The sequence below is a fragment of the Lethenteron reissneri genome, chromosome 14 (assembly GCF_015708825.2).
Source record: "Lethenteron reissneri isolate LAM-NWPU_2019-01 chromosome 14, ASM1570882v1, whole genome shotgun sequence".
In the NCBI taxonomy this organism is placed as follows: domain Eukaryota; kingdom Metazoa; phylum Chordata; class Hyperoartia; order Petromyzontiformes; family Petromyzontidae; genus Lethenteron; species Lethenteron reissneri.
Window position 1 is genome coordinate 3774117 of NC_083792.1, and position 13283 is coordinate 3787399.

Below are 13283 nucleotides of genomic sequence, written 5' to 3' on the forward strand. Positions count from 1 at the left end.
CTGGGACCCTCTTGCAATAAAGTCTCTCCTTCAGGCTTTCCTGGGTAAATAAAGGGGCATTACGGAATTATTTTAATTTGTAGCAATTTTCAAATTATCTCCAAAGTCCCCCTTATTTTTTTGTTATTAACCTACATCCATTTGTCAATCCACTGCTGCACGAAGACTTCCCCACACTGTGACTTTCACGGAGGTTGTTTGACCATACTTCACCACGTTGGTCAGTGCGTGTTGGTGCAGCAGGAGGAAGAGCCTAGGACGTTATCGGATTTCGCTTGCCGGGGATCAAACGCGGGTAGCAGGGTTCATAGTGCAGTGCGCTAACCGCTGCACCGCCACTCCCATTGCCAATTCATTAAATTTGCTGAAAGCAACATGGTCATTTGCATTCAGGAGTGCCGCGGTGGCGAGATTTTAACTACATCGCCTGGTGTACAGGAGGTTGTGGGTTCGACCCCGACCCTGACGCCTGTTGTATATTTGGAGTTGGCATGTTTTCCCCATGGTTGCGTGGATTTTTCTCCGGATTTTCCGGTTTTCCCCTCCATATTTAAAATCAACATGCGTTTAGAGTTATATATGGCCACGTGATAAGCCACTTAATTTGGCTATCATTTTTGGCCAGGTTGCTTCTGAAAAAGAGCTATATAGCAGAGTGGGCCTTACCTGGGAAAAACATTGTTTCGTTTAATAAAGGTGGTATGCGTTGACAAATGTTCTCTATTTTTAAAAGATACTAAGTCCTACTTAGATTATTTTTTCCATTTACATGAGAGAATTAAATTATGGATTTTTTAATTAATGTGTGTGTTCTGCGCATCTGTGCGAATGAAATATAATTCACTTTAGCCTCTTGAAACGAAACAGCCCCCAACGTTGGCTCCATTCCAGCAGGAGGTGGTAATCCCTCTTTGCCAGTTACATTTGGCTGATTAATGTGGATGGGTTCAGCGGGAGTCGTAATAATCACTTTCGTTGAGTGTACAAGTAGTCCTAATTTTTGTTGCTCTCATATTTAAACCAAGTGATATTTATGAATAACACCGCTGTGTTTATTGGAATTATTTCATAAGCTTCCCTAAACATAACTGGTCTCTCACTTTAACAAATAAACTTGACAACCATCTTAAAAATAAAAAAGTCAAATGTGGGTTCCCACTCAAGAGAGCATGGGGGCAAGCCCTCATCCTCCTGTTTACAGCCCTCATCCAGTCCTGGAAACTCCACGTTCCTATGGTGGGGACTTAATCGATGTGTAGCGTAGCACAAGTCGGAGACGAGGTAGTTGCAGGAGGCACCTTCTTTATTGACACTCTTAGGTTCACAGGTTCCTTCCGATGTCGTATAGCCCAGCCTGACCGTGTTACACTGACGGCATCGACCGAGACAGCCAACAACTATCCAGCCGCGCAATGATCTCGTGAAGACGGCAGCAACGAAGACCGCGAAGACGACAGCGACGACGAGACGAGTCCACTCCCAGAACCGGCAGCCCAGAGCTCTCGCTCTCCGCTGCTTTTATCCAACTCGGCGCGGCCTGGCTCCGCCCTGGCCACGCCTCCCTTCTCGAACCTGGTACAGGCTATATGCATCGTGCGTGTCACTGGCTGTCCTGAAAGGTGGCCGCATAGAAACATTCAACCTTCATCCGGACCAGGTGGCTCAGCGGTCGAGCGAGCGGCCCGCAATCGGAAAGGTGGCGAGTGTCAAATTCCTGGTCGGGGATTGGCTCAGCTCATCGTCACCACCGGATGGTGGTGGTGCCACGGCTGTTATCCAGCACCGTTGTGTGGAGGCAGCAGCGAGGGTTGCTGGATCACCACACACGAACGTTGTGGAACTCCCTTCTAACCGTGGGCATCGAGGATGTGCCATACCCTCTCACCTGAAGACGGTCGCTTGGGTTGCGATGGAAACGTCGTGATCTATTAATTTTCTACCCACGTGACTTTACCGAAAGAACCAAAGAGTATGGATTCCTGCAGTCACGAAAGCTTCAAATCAAGATAGCAACCAAATACTCTAAGACGCATGTTTCCAAATGTGGAGGGAAACACCTAAGGACCCGGAGAAGAATTCACGCGACCACAGAGAGAGAGAGACACGCAAACTCCACGTATGCAACAGGCATCAGGTTCGGGATCGATTACACGACCTCCTGTACACCAGGCGAGGTAGTTAACATCTCGCCACCAACACGTGAAATCGCGGTGACAATACCACCCCACAGAGCTCGCTTCTTAAAACAAAGGGCAAGTGCGCTTCGGCGACGCGGCGTTGCCACCTCCAACGTTGGCGGAGATGCGCCTCTGATCCGTGTTCAGAGCGCGCCCCAAAAGTAACAAACCTCGCCGATTGGCGAGCTCCAAACCGAGTGCGACTCCCAAAAGCCAGTGAATTGTGGGGCATGGCGTGACTGTAGTTATTATATCCCCGCCCTTTGTTCCCGTGGCCTGTGATGGAGAGAGAGGGAGAGAAAACACACGCGTTTTTGCTTCACCAGTGCTTTTCAGAACCCTTTGTGTGTGTGTGTGTTTTTATAAATCCTTTTTTTGTTACAAGCCCGAATGCGGGCTTGCATTGTGGCCGAGTTCTCAAAAGGCCGAACCAATTTCACCCCCACAGCCCCGTGTCCCCACCCCCCCTCCCATCGCACCAACCACTGTCACGCGAAATGTGCAACGTCAAAAAAAAGTCTTCTAAAGCAATCAACCAAAATCCGTGACGGCCGTGCCGACTGCACGGAGGGGCGGAGGCGAGCCACCTTTAATTACTTCCGACTCGCAAGTCGCATTATTGTTGGCGCCCAAACGATCGTTAATAAGAGTGCATTTTTATTTCACCGTTTAAATCTGTCGACGTTTCACTCTGCCACCCTCGCTGCCCCTCCCTCTCCGTGCCAATGGACACAACTCCCCCACCCCCCCCAGAGCTGCGGGAGTGGTTTGCTCCGAGGTGCCGCTCGCTCGCCCTTTAAGCGTCGTCACATCACTTGCTCTCTCACGCTGCCACCGCGTGGGGCTTTTGAAAGTCTGCGGCGGCGGCGGCTGGTGGTGCCGTCGGCGGTGGTGGCGGTGGTGGTTGTCGGTGGTGGTGGTGGTTGTCGGTGTGTCTCGCGAGGCGGGTTTCTCACCGTGCGCCCGACTCCGCGTCGCGCTCCGCGTCATGGGTCTGGCGCTCCGCTGCAGCAGCAGCGGCTGCAGCAGCAGCAGCTGTCGGCGACTGTACGCATTAAATTTTTAACAAACGCCGTGGAAATTGCCTCTGCTAACAGCAACAACAAAACCCACCGGCCACCTGCAGAGCATCTGCGTCGTCTTCTCCGTTTTTTTTTATTTCCCTGCCGTGGTCGTGCTAAGGAAGAATTCGAAATCGGCTCCCAATTTGAATCTCTCGAGGTTTCTGCGTTTTCAATCGATCGTGGGGTTTCGTTCGGAAAAAAGAGAGCGAGCGAGCGAGAGAGTGAGTGGGGAGAGCTGTGAGTTTGGTGGTCACGCCAGCATCCAACCACCCCCCCCGTCACTGCCAACGGAATATTGCGACCCAGCATTTTGCATCTTGCGAAATGTGCCTTTGAACGGAGGAGGACCCCTTTCCAAGCAGAGGCGGTGGCAGCGAGATAGATTTACAACTATTATCATTTACCTTTGCCTCGTGATCAACAAGAAGAGGGTACTTGATTCCAGCGGCAGCCTCCCCCCCCCCCGCTTGGAAGAGTCGAACGAAAGCAGGAGAAGGAGGTTGTTTGCGTGGGGGAGGAAAGACAGCTGTTCCCGATGGCTCTCACGGAGACCCTGCTGCAGAACTTTGAGTTTGAGTTTTCGCCGGCGCAGTACACGACCTCTCCCCTGGACGGGCGAGTCCGCCGCTTGCAAGGTACGCAGCTGCGGCTCCTCTAAAGGTCAAGCGAGTTGTCCAAGGGTTAAGCCTCGCGTTCCAGCTCAAAACAAAAAAAAAGATCCCGTGCAGGCGGGAAACTCTCACCCGTTATAGCCCGAGCGACGTCTTGCCTTGATGCTGGCTGGATTAGCCAACTAACTGGCAGTCGTTTTTATCAACCACGTGTGTTTTTACGCGCGCGTGTCCGTGCGGAGCCGTACGCTCACGGACAAAGTCGCAGTCTCTCCCGCTGCTTCACCTGATACGGTGGGGCGATGCTCATCTCCATCGGCGCCCCCCCCCCCCGCCTGAGCCTGTGGTGGATATTCCACATTTCCATGGCGGGAGCGTTGTACGTCCCACAGTACGACCGTTGTCGACTTCCCACAATGTGGCTTACTCGTGTTGTCCACTCCGGAGGGATGATGAGCCGAGTTGGAACCTGGGACATGAGTTGAACTTGAACCAATTCTAACAGGGAGCTGAGAGTCGCTGCATCTTCAGCAGCATCGAGCGAATGTTGCAAGCATAGCCGACAGAGAGCAGTGCTGATAATTGCTTTAAGAGATGGCTCTGGGTGCCTATACATGATTGCTGCTCGGGGCCTCTCATTTCATAATCCAACCCTGTGTTTAAATCATGTATCCAGGTTTAATTAAAAAATGTTGAATAAGATCAAGTATTGTATTGGTGCTTACAGCACCTTCCACCCCCCCCCCCCCATCATTGAGGAGGCAGTGCTCTTACCAATCAAATCTGGTGAATCGGCGGGATTTGTTTAACATGCCTGATTGCGAGATGTTGACTACCTCGTCTGGTATACAGGAGGTCGTGGGTTCGATCCCGATCCTGACGCCTGCTGCTGCTGTATATTTGGAGTTTACATGTTCTCCCCTTGTTTGCATCGATTTTTCTCTGGGTCCTCCGTTTTTCCCTCCACATTTAGAAACGTGTATTTTGAGTATTTGGCTGCTATAATTCCCTTGATGATAAATCACTTTGTTGAGCTATCATTTGTAGCTAGGTCACTTCTGAAAAAGAGCTCAGTTGGCCTTAAATAGTAAAATAAAAAAAAATCAGGTTCAATTAATTTCAGACTTTGCTTATTTAAACAATTGCTGCTAGTAACGCAAATCAACAAAGGTACGAGGCCGCTAGACTTTTAAAAAGTTAATCTTAATGCAGAGACACAGGACAGAGGGTCATGTATTAATTAGACTGTTGATCCTTTTCCCAAACAGTTTCTGCTGTGTAAAGTGAAACCTCTACAAATCATTGTTTAAATCACTAACTCACCGGCTTGGTCTGCATGGAACATTATTTATTCTTCTCGTAATTACGTTTAAGCGGTTACATTCATCAATAAGTCACCGTTCTGTCTGGTTTCCTTCTTCTCGGGTTCTAACCAGTGGGGCAACGACGTCGGTTCAATGATTTTGGAGAAAAGTAACGGCAGGAATGTCGATGATGGACTTGTTAAAGCGATCGGGACTTAACGACACACGAACCCAACCGCCAATGTAACACGTAATCCGCAGAACACACGAGCAAAATTTGACTTTCTAAAAACAAGAATAGGGTTGCGTGGTCGTGGTTGTGGTCGCAGCGATGTGCAGCTCGAATTGAAATTTTGCGGCCCATGAATTCCTCACATCGGCCAGTTACAGGGATAACTTAAGCCACCGTGTGTGGGACCACACCGCACTTCTCCCCGTCGATTAATCGTCGTGATTTCGCGATTTCAGAACTTTACAGGAGGCCCTGGAGCGTCAGTTTGTTGACAGGGGTGGGGGGGAGTGGTGTACACAAAGTCGGAGGGAAGGGCACTTGATACAGTCATTGTAAAGAAAATTTTAAACGACTGCTTTATTACTTCATAGGACCTCCTTTGCCAGGATCAAAAATGAGAATAGGTTTTTCCCCTTTTTTCTGGCAACAAAACAGCTGTGTTAAGATGTTAAAACACCAAACTGAAACCTTTACAAGGAATCATGTCTGCGTTAACCACAATGCTTGTGGTCAGAATAACATACTCTGATAATATATGCATTGTCTTTGAAACTGATTTTTTGTTTGCATTCTGACCACAAGCATTGTGGTTAATGCAGGCATGATTCCTTGTAAAAGGTTTCAGTTTGGTGCTTTAACATCTTAACACAGCTGTTTTGTTGCCAGATAAAAGGGGAAAACCTATTCTCATGCTTTATTACTGTTTACTTTTTTTTATTTTACAAGGTAAGGCCCACTGAGCAAGATAAGCTCTGTTTCAGAAGCGACTTGGCGATCACAAATTATATCCAAACGAAGTGGATTATTGTCAAGCGCAAATTTACAACAGCCAAATACTTGAAAACGCACGTTTCTGAACGTGGACCCGGAGAAAAATCCACGAACCCACGATCTCCTGTATACCCAGCGAGGTAGTTAACATCTCGGCCATCCGCGGTACAAAGTTAAACTGTCGAGCGCGGAACAGAATTTCCTCAGTGAAATTCAATGCGTGCTGTTCCCACGTCTTCGTGGTGTTTCTTTATGCACTCTGGTTTCCTCCCACCTGCAAAAACATTATTTTATTGGCCAAACATCTCGATCCTGAACCCTTCTGGATACACAAATCATAGAATAATGTTATAGCATTTATAATGTCATTAATTCTTGACTTAAAGCTTTCATGACTGCAGGAATTCATACTCTTTGTGTCTTTCGTTAAAGTCACGTAGATAGAAAAGTAATAAAATAATAATAAAAATCACGAAGAAACATATTTCTTCCTGCCTCAGCAGTCCGCCTGCTGTATTTTTTCACCTGAAGACGATTGCTTGTGTTGCGATCGAAACGTCGTGATTTAGTATTTAAAAAAAATAATTTTTCTATCTACGTGACTTTACCGAAGGACCCAAAGAGTATAATGTTATTAATGTTATAACATTATAATATTATTATAACAAATCATTTATGTCTTCTTGGTTCTTTCGGTAAAGTCACGTAGAATGGAAATAATTAAATAATAAAAATAAAACAATAAAATAATTCTCATGACGTTTCGGCCACAACGCAAGCAGCCGTCCTCAGGTGAAGAACAGGTCTGTCAGAAAGACAGCGTCTGAATGAACACCACCAGGCTTGGCAGCGTATATTTAAGCTGTCTTTCTGACAGACCTGTTCTTCACCTGAGGACGGCTGCTTGCGTTGTGGCCGAAACGTCGTGAGAATAATTTTATTGGTTTATTTTTATTATTTTATTATTCCATTCTACGTGACTTTACCGAAAGAACCAAGAAGATGAATCCCTGCAGTCACGAAAGCTTTAAATCGAAATCATTTATGCCTCGAGTTTCCTGGCTGGCTGCTGGCTGGGCTCCTCTCTACCCCAACAATAACTCGATTGGCAGTTGCTGGCTGAACAGGATTTTTTGCGTAACAAATTAACATTTTAGAACGAGTTGAAAGGGCGTGAAAGAAGTTTGGAAGGTGTATAATAGATATCGACATCGAGGGGGTGGGAGTAACAAATGCAGAGAACTGACGCGGTTCATTCAAAATGTCTCCATATTCTCAATGCGTGCTTCTGTAATATAATTACTTTGCCAGACAATTATTCAAATCCTGGAGAACGTAAAAAATAAACGTCATCCGTATTATCTTGCCATATGAAAATGACAGCTGTCTGCTAATGCTCTGCTCGTAATCATAAAAATTGTATTTTAATTTTTAATTATGACCGAGGATAGAACGGAGGCCTGGCCACGTGGGAGCGAGCACACAGCAGCCGATGGTATTTTTTGTAATTTTTAAAATGTTTCAAATAAATTATGGACGCGCTTTTACGAAGAGGAAAGGGTTCGAGATGGCGAGGGTGTCCGTGCGACGTGTGTTTTTACGTAGTGCACGCTCTGTAATGTATTATAACGGTTCAACGCTCCAATGTTACTGACACACTCATCGCTGTTCGACAAGGCTGCCAAAAGCGATTTGGTTGTGTGGTGGTGAGGGTCCGTTGTGAACGGTGTTCCGTTTGTCTCAATGCTCAAGTGAGCGAAAAGGCGGGCGGCTCATCTCCGAGCTCTTGGTGGAAATTCCACGTTCCCATGGAAGGTGGTGAGAAATTCAATAGCAAACAAATTATTTGGCGACACTGCTGCTGTTGTGGTGGCAGTGGTGCACAAGCACGATTGACAAAAAAAACCGCAACACACTCGTCAACAATACTGGGGCCTTAAAAAGAAGCTCGTAAATAAACGAATTCCCCTGATTTACATCTCCCCCTTGAATGTCCTTTTGCAAACACGTTGTCACTTTATTACGAACACCGCCTCGACCCCACGCTCACGTCGCTGACAGCACCGTCATCCGTCCTTTCTCGTTACCCGTCGCCTCTCAGCCTTCGCCTCCACCACCTGACGACCCTGCAAGTCGCTTCGATTGACGTCGTTTCGATATTCGTCGTCGTCGCACCGTTCAGGAACGCATCCCCGTTGTAGACGTGAACTATTGTACTTCCTCACCCGCACCTCAGATCAGCATGCTTGGCTACGTACGGTGCGAAAGAAGTTCAACATACGTACGTACATGACTGTAGTAGGTGAAAATTGTGGGCCGTGGGCCTGTGCAATGAAAAAGGCCATTGCCGATTTAAGGCGATGTTTACAGGAGGTCGTGGGTTTGATCCCTGACGCCTGATGTATACTTGGAGGTTGCATGTCTCTCCACCCCGTGGTCGCTTGGATTGTTCTCCAGGTCCTCCTGTCTTTCTCTCCATATTTAGAAACACGCGTTGAGAGTATTTGGGTGCTATACATTGACACATAATGGTCGGCCACTTCGTTGGAGCTGTCATTTGTGGCCAGGTCGCTTCTGAAAAGAGCTGCTTCGCTCGGTGGGTCTTATCTGGTAACAATTTTTATTTTTATTTTTTAGTTTTTATAATGATCATCAGCACGGGTTCTAAATCACGTGGCACTTGCAGTTCATTTAAAACAGATTTTATGGAAATTATTCAGTGCAATGAAACCAAAACGAATCGAGATTGGAATAATTAATGACGTGGTCAAAAAACATCGAACCAAAGATAGCCCTTTTCAAAAGTTGACAGCCCAGGGAAAACGTTGGCAGCCTTTCAAAGAAAAACGATCGCAACGCGTGTTTTTACCTAATTAAAAATACTTTGGCCATCAAAGCGAGGCGAGCACACCCTAGAATGGGCCTGTCCGCGAACACGACGAGCGTCAACAATTTTGAAAAGCATATTTCCAACCCGTGACGTGCTTTTCTCAGAGCGAGGTTTCTCGCTTATTCAGAGGACTGGCGTTTTTTTTTATCTCGGCCGTCGCGTCTGCTTACAGATTCGGTGGGAAACGAAGTGGAGAAAATATCACAGGCGTAATGTACGGGTCGGCCACCGTGAGCGAGTGTGAATGCCTGAATGCGTGTCTGTGTGTGTGTCTGTGCATGTCTGTGGGTCTGTGTGTGTCTGTGTGTGTGCGTGTCTGTGTGTGTGTCTGTTATAGGTGGGGAGCGGTAGTGTAACGGTTATCACTTTGCGCTACGAGTTCGATTCCCGCTCACGGCCAACACCGCTGACGATTATCTGAACCGTTCCTAGGCCTCCCCTAGGTTGACTCAGCCTCAATATGAGTACCTGGTGCAGGTGTGTAAACATCGCCACTGGGGAGACAAAGGCGGCTGCGTGTGGCACTGGCCACCCACCACCTCGTGTGCCGTGCCAGCCTTCATAGGTGCTCGCTAACAGCACTTGCCCCAACAGTCTGTTAAGGCTACACGGGGCATCTTCGTCTTTGTGTGACCCTGCTTCTGTGAGCGAGGCAGGCATCTCCCTTCCACCTGAGAGACTGTGCTTGTGAAATGAGTCCTGTCCTCTCTTGCTCCACTGAGCCCATGAGCAGTGGAGGCCTGTGGAGAGACAAAAAAAAGAATAACCGTCGGGAAATAATAAATAAATAGACTCAGAAGCAACTCGTGCTGCATGATGAATTTTTCATTGCAGACGTTACGAGCATTAACCCTTTGTTTGCCAGCTCGGTTTAATTTCTCAAGTCGTTCTTTGTAAAGGAGCAGTGGTTCCCAACCTATCTGTACGTATGTGCGGCGAACTTCTTTCACACCCTACGTAGCCAGCCGTGCTCATCGGAGGTGCGGCGCTTTTTCCCTGGGCTCAGACTCTGGATCGGTTTTCGCACTTCGGGCAGATGGCAACCTCAGCCAGTCACTCACAACGGGGTGGGCTACTTCTTCCAATAATTGAGGCACCGCGGTCGCGGGCAGTGGGCGAACCCTCAAAAACGTTTCGCGGACAATTTATTCAAATCGTCGTGCACCGCAACAGATTCTACGGTGCACCTGGGCGGCGCCTTGCGGACCCGCAGGCTGAGAGAACCACTGCTCACTTTCGAAGGTGAAACTTGCGATGTCGGCGGGCGACTCGCAAGTGGTGGATTACGCGTGTCATTTGACCTTGTCAGGGTCACGGCTGACCGCACCCAAGCGGAGGAAGCGTTAGGAGGGTTGAGGGCTTTAGCGCAGCAGTGGCAGCGGCAGTGCCACGGCCTTTCCCCGCCCCTGCAGGACAACTGTGAAAAAGTGCTTTATACCTCATCGGATTCCTCCAGTATTAATACACGTTTTGATTCTGCTATTCCCCCCACCGCCACCACCACCCGCTTCTGCGCATAAATGCACGCGCATGCACGCACGCAGCGCACGCACGCACGCGCGCCCTTCGCCTACGGAGTTAACTTTGGCGGAAAAACATTTGTTGTGACATCCTCGTTGGGCTTTTCCCTAACGAGAGAGGAGCACGCGTGCCAGGCCACGTGTGCTCGCACACTGTGACGGTTACATGATGATAAAGCCTTGGCATTGGGCAGTGGCGGCGTCAGCAGTGACCGGATTAATCGATAAGCTGCGCGCTAAGAGGCCCTCTGTCCTCAGAGGACAAAAGGTGGCCGGGCCCATATTATTTAGCCGGTTGTTGTGTGTTTTTTTTTTGCGGGGGGGTCCAGGGGGGGGGGAGTGCTTCTGGTTTGTGTCTCGACTCCGGGAACGTAATTGATTTATTGATATGGAATGTTAAAGAATTTATGGGGTTATGGATTGAATGTCAAAGCAATTACGGTTAACAACGGACGTGCCCTGCAATTCCTCCTCGGTGTGCTTTGAGACTCTGGTGAAAGATGTTTTAAAATATAAGTAAATAAATATATAAATAACACAAAAACGAAAGCATGGGTGATATGACCTTGTGGGAATACCTTCCGGCATTTTTAAGCCATCGCAACGGAACACGACACACAGAAGTAGTGTGGAGCATAATTTAACCTGTATTTACGCGACACAGAGAATGTACACTCCACAGACATTAACATAAAATTCGTGGCCAGCTGGCAATGTGGTTAAAGTGCGTGACATATGAGTGTAAAGTTCCGAGTTTAATTCCCGGTCGGCCCGAGGTTCGCTTCGTCTGGGGTTGACGAGACGAGTACTGCATTGTGGGCACTCCAAATGGCATTGTTAATGGGTGGCCCCTGCCTTTGCCATTGGAATGTGGAATGTCCACCATTGGTTGAGGGCTGTAAAACATGACATCCACTCTTCCTCGTACTCATTTGAAAGGGAAACCACTTTGGGTTGAACAATAAGACGAATTGAAATGTTTCACCACTGATGTATGACTCATTCAAGAATTGAATAATTCAGGCATTTATTTAATTCATTTATCTGGGGGTGATGTGCTGTGCCTAAGAGCAGCGGTGGCATGGTGGTGAGCACACTGCACAATGAACTCAGTCGCCCAAATTCGATTCCCAGGTGTGGCTCACGTTAGCTGTGAGTGACGTTTACTGGCCATGGGCTCCACTTTCAACCGATCCACACAGACCAGCGTGGATAAAAATTGACTCCCTCGACCAAAATGTGCGGCGAGGCCTCTATCCAGCAGTGGATAGACACGTTCTCTAAATTACTGTTATTTTAAAAAAAAAGTCTGGTGCATAAGTCATTCCACAACAGTTAATTGCTTTCCCAGTATTAATCGTGAACACTTCACTGCAACGAGTCCAGTGTTTCAGTTTCAGTTTTCAGTTTCATGTATTGGGTATATCCCTGTGAGCCATGCGGCTCTTGACTCGGGTGCAACCGCAACAAAACAAAAACGTGAACAAGAAACATCTTAAAGTGACTACACGCAAAAATTCCAGGAAAAAACAGCAAAGTCTTCCAGAAAAAACACCGTATTTCAACGGTTCATTCCCGAGACCTGCTTGTGTGTGTGTCTCATATGTGCGGTTGGAAGCGGTCGCCCTCCAGCAACAACGGAGGGCAGAGGAGCAACGCTCATAACAACGAGAGGTGCTCCGGGTGGCTAAACACAGCAAGTTAGCACGGTAGGGGGCACAGGTGGTGCCAGTCATCTCAGTCATTCGACCCATGGCACCTGGGTCTGTTCCGTGACCTCCTGCCAGCGGGCGTTCGACACTTCACTTGGTCCTTAACGTGCACATAGCCTGGCACAAGCGCCATGGTGATGTCACTGCCAGTTAGTGGCGAATGGCAGTTCTTGTTTATATGTGCGGTGGCACAATGGTGAGTGGTAGTGGAGCAGTTGGCGTGCTGCGCTACGGACCCGGCGACCCGAATTACGATTTCTGCTCATGACCAATAACAGCGGTGAATATTTCAACTGGTCCTGGGCCTCCCCAAGGTTGACTCAGACTAAAATGAGTACCTGGTGTGCTGTGTAAAAACATCGCCATCGGGTGTGGTGCTGGCCACCCACCCCCTCGTTTTTTATGCCAGCCTAGATCGTACTCGAATTGTAATGTTGTAGGTTTACTTTCCAACACACCGGTGTGCTGAACCAGTAACTAATTGGAATCTTTTGTTTACGTGACAAACCTTACTGATTGGCACTGTCGGGTAGTGGTGGGTTTAACGACACTTTTATATTTCGATTTAAAGCTTTCGTGGCTGCAGGGATTCATCTTCTTGGTTCTTTCGGTAAAGTCACGTAGAAGGGAAATAATAAAATAATAAAAATTAAACGTAATAATTCACACGACGTTTCGGCCACAACGCAAGCAGCCGTCCTCAGGTGAAGAACAGGTTTGTCGGAAAGACATCGTGAGAATTATTTTATTATGTTTTATTTTTATTATTTTATTATTACCCTTCTACGTGACTTTACCGAAAGAACCAAGAAGACACTTTTATATTTACGCCCCTAATTTCGCCAATGAAATGAACACTGGTTCTAAGTGGACCTCTGTCGTGTGTTGGTAGCACGCCCCACGGAGGACTGGCCTATCTGACCGAACGTGCCGTCGACCCGCCGAGGACGCCAGAAGTCATCGCCGTGCTTCTCGCGTGCCACAAACAGGCCCTCCGGACTT

At 47.9% G+C, this 13283-nt stretch overlaps 1 protein-coding gene across 2 annotated transcripts in view; it reads left to right on the forward strand.

Annotated features, from left to right (window-relative positions):
* LOC133342265 (spectrin beta chain, non-erythrocytic 1-like) overlaps nucleotides 1-13283 on the forward strand; it is a 153576-nt gene that overhangs the window by 62676 nt on the left and 77617 nt on the right. Inside the window, exon 1 of one of the 2 annotated variants that reach the window (XM_061551314.1) lies at nucleotides 3685-3876. The exons of the other annotated variant lie outside the window; for it this stretch is intronic. Coding sequence (XP_061407298.1) covers nucleotides 3777-3876 — 100 coding nt within the window. The 5' untranslated portion in view covers nucleotides 3685-3776. Of the gene's footprint in view, nucleotides 1-3684; nucleotides 3877-13283 lie in introns of those variants that run through there. 2 annotated transcript variants of the gene reach the window in all.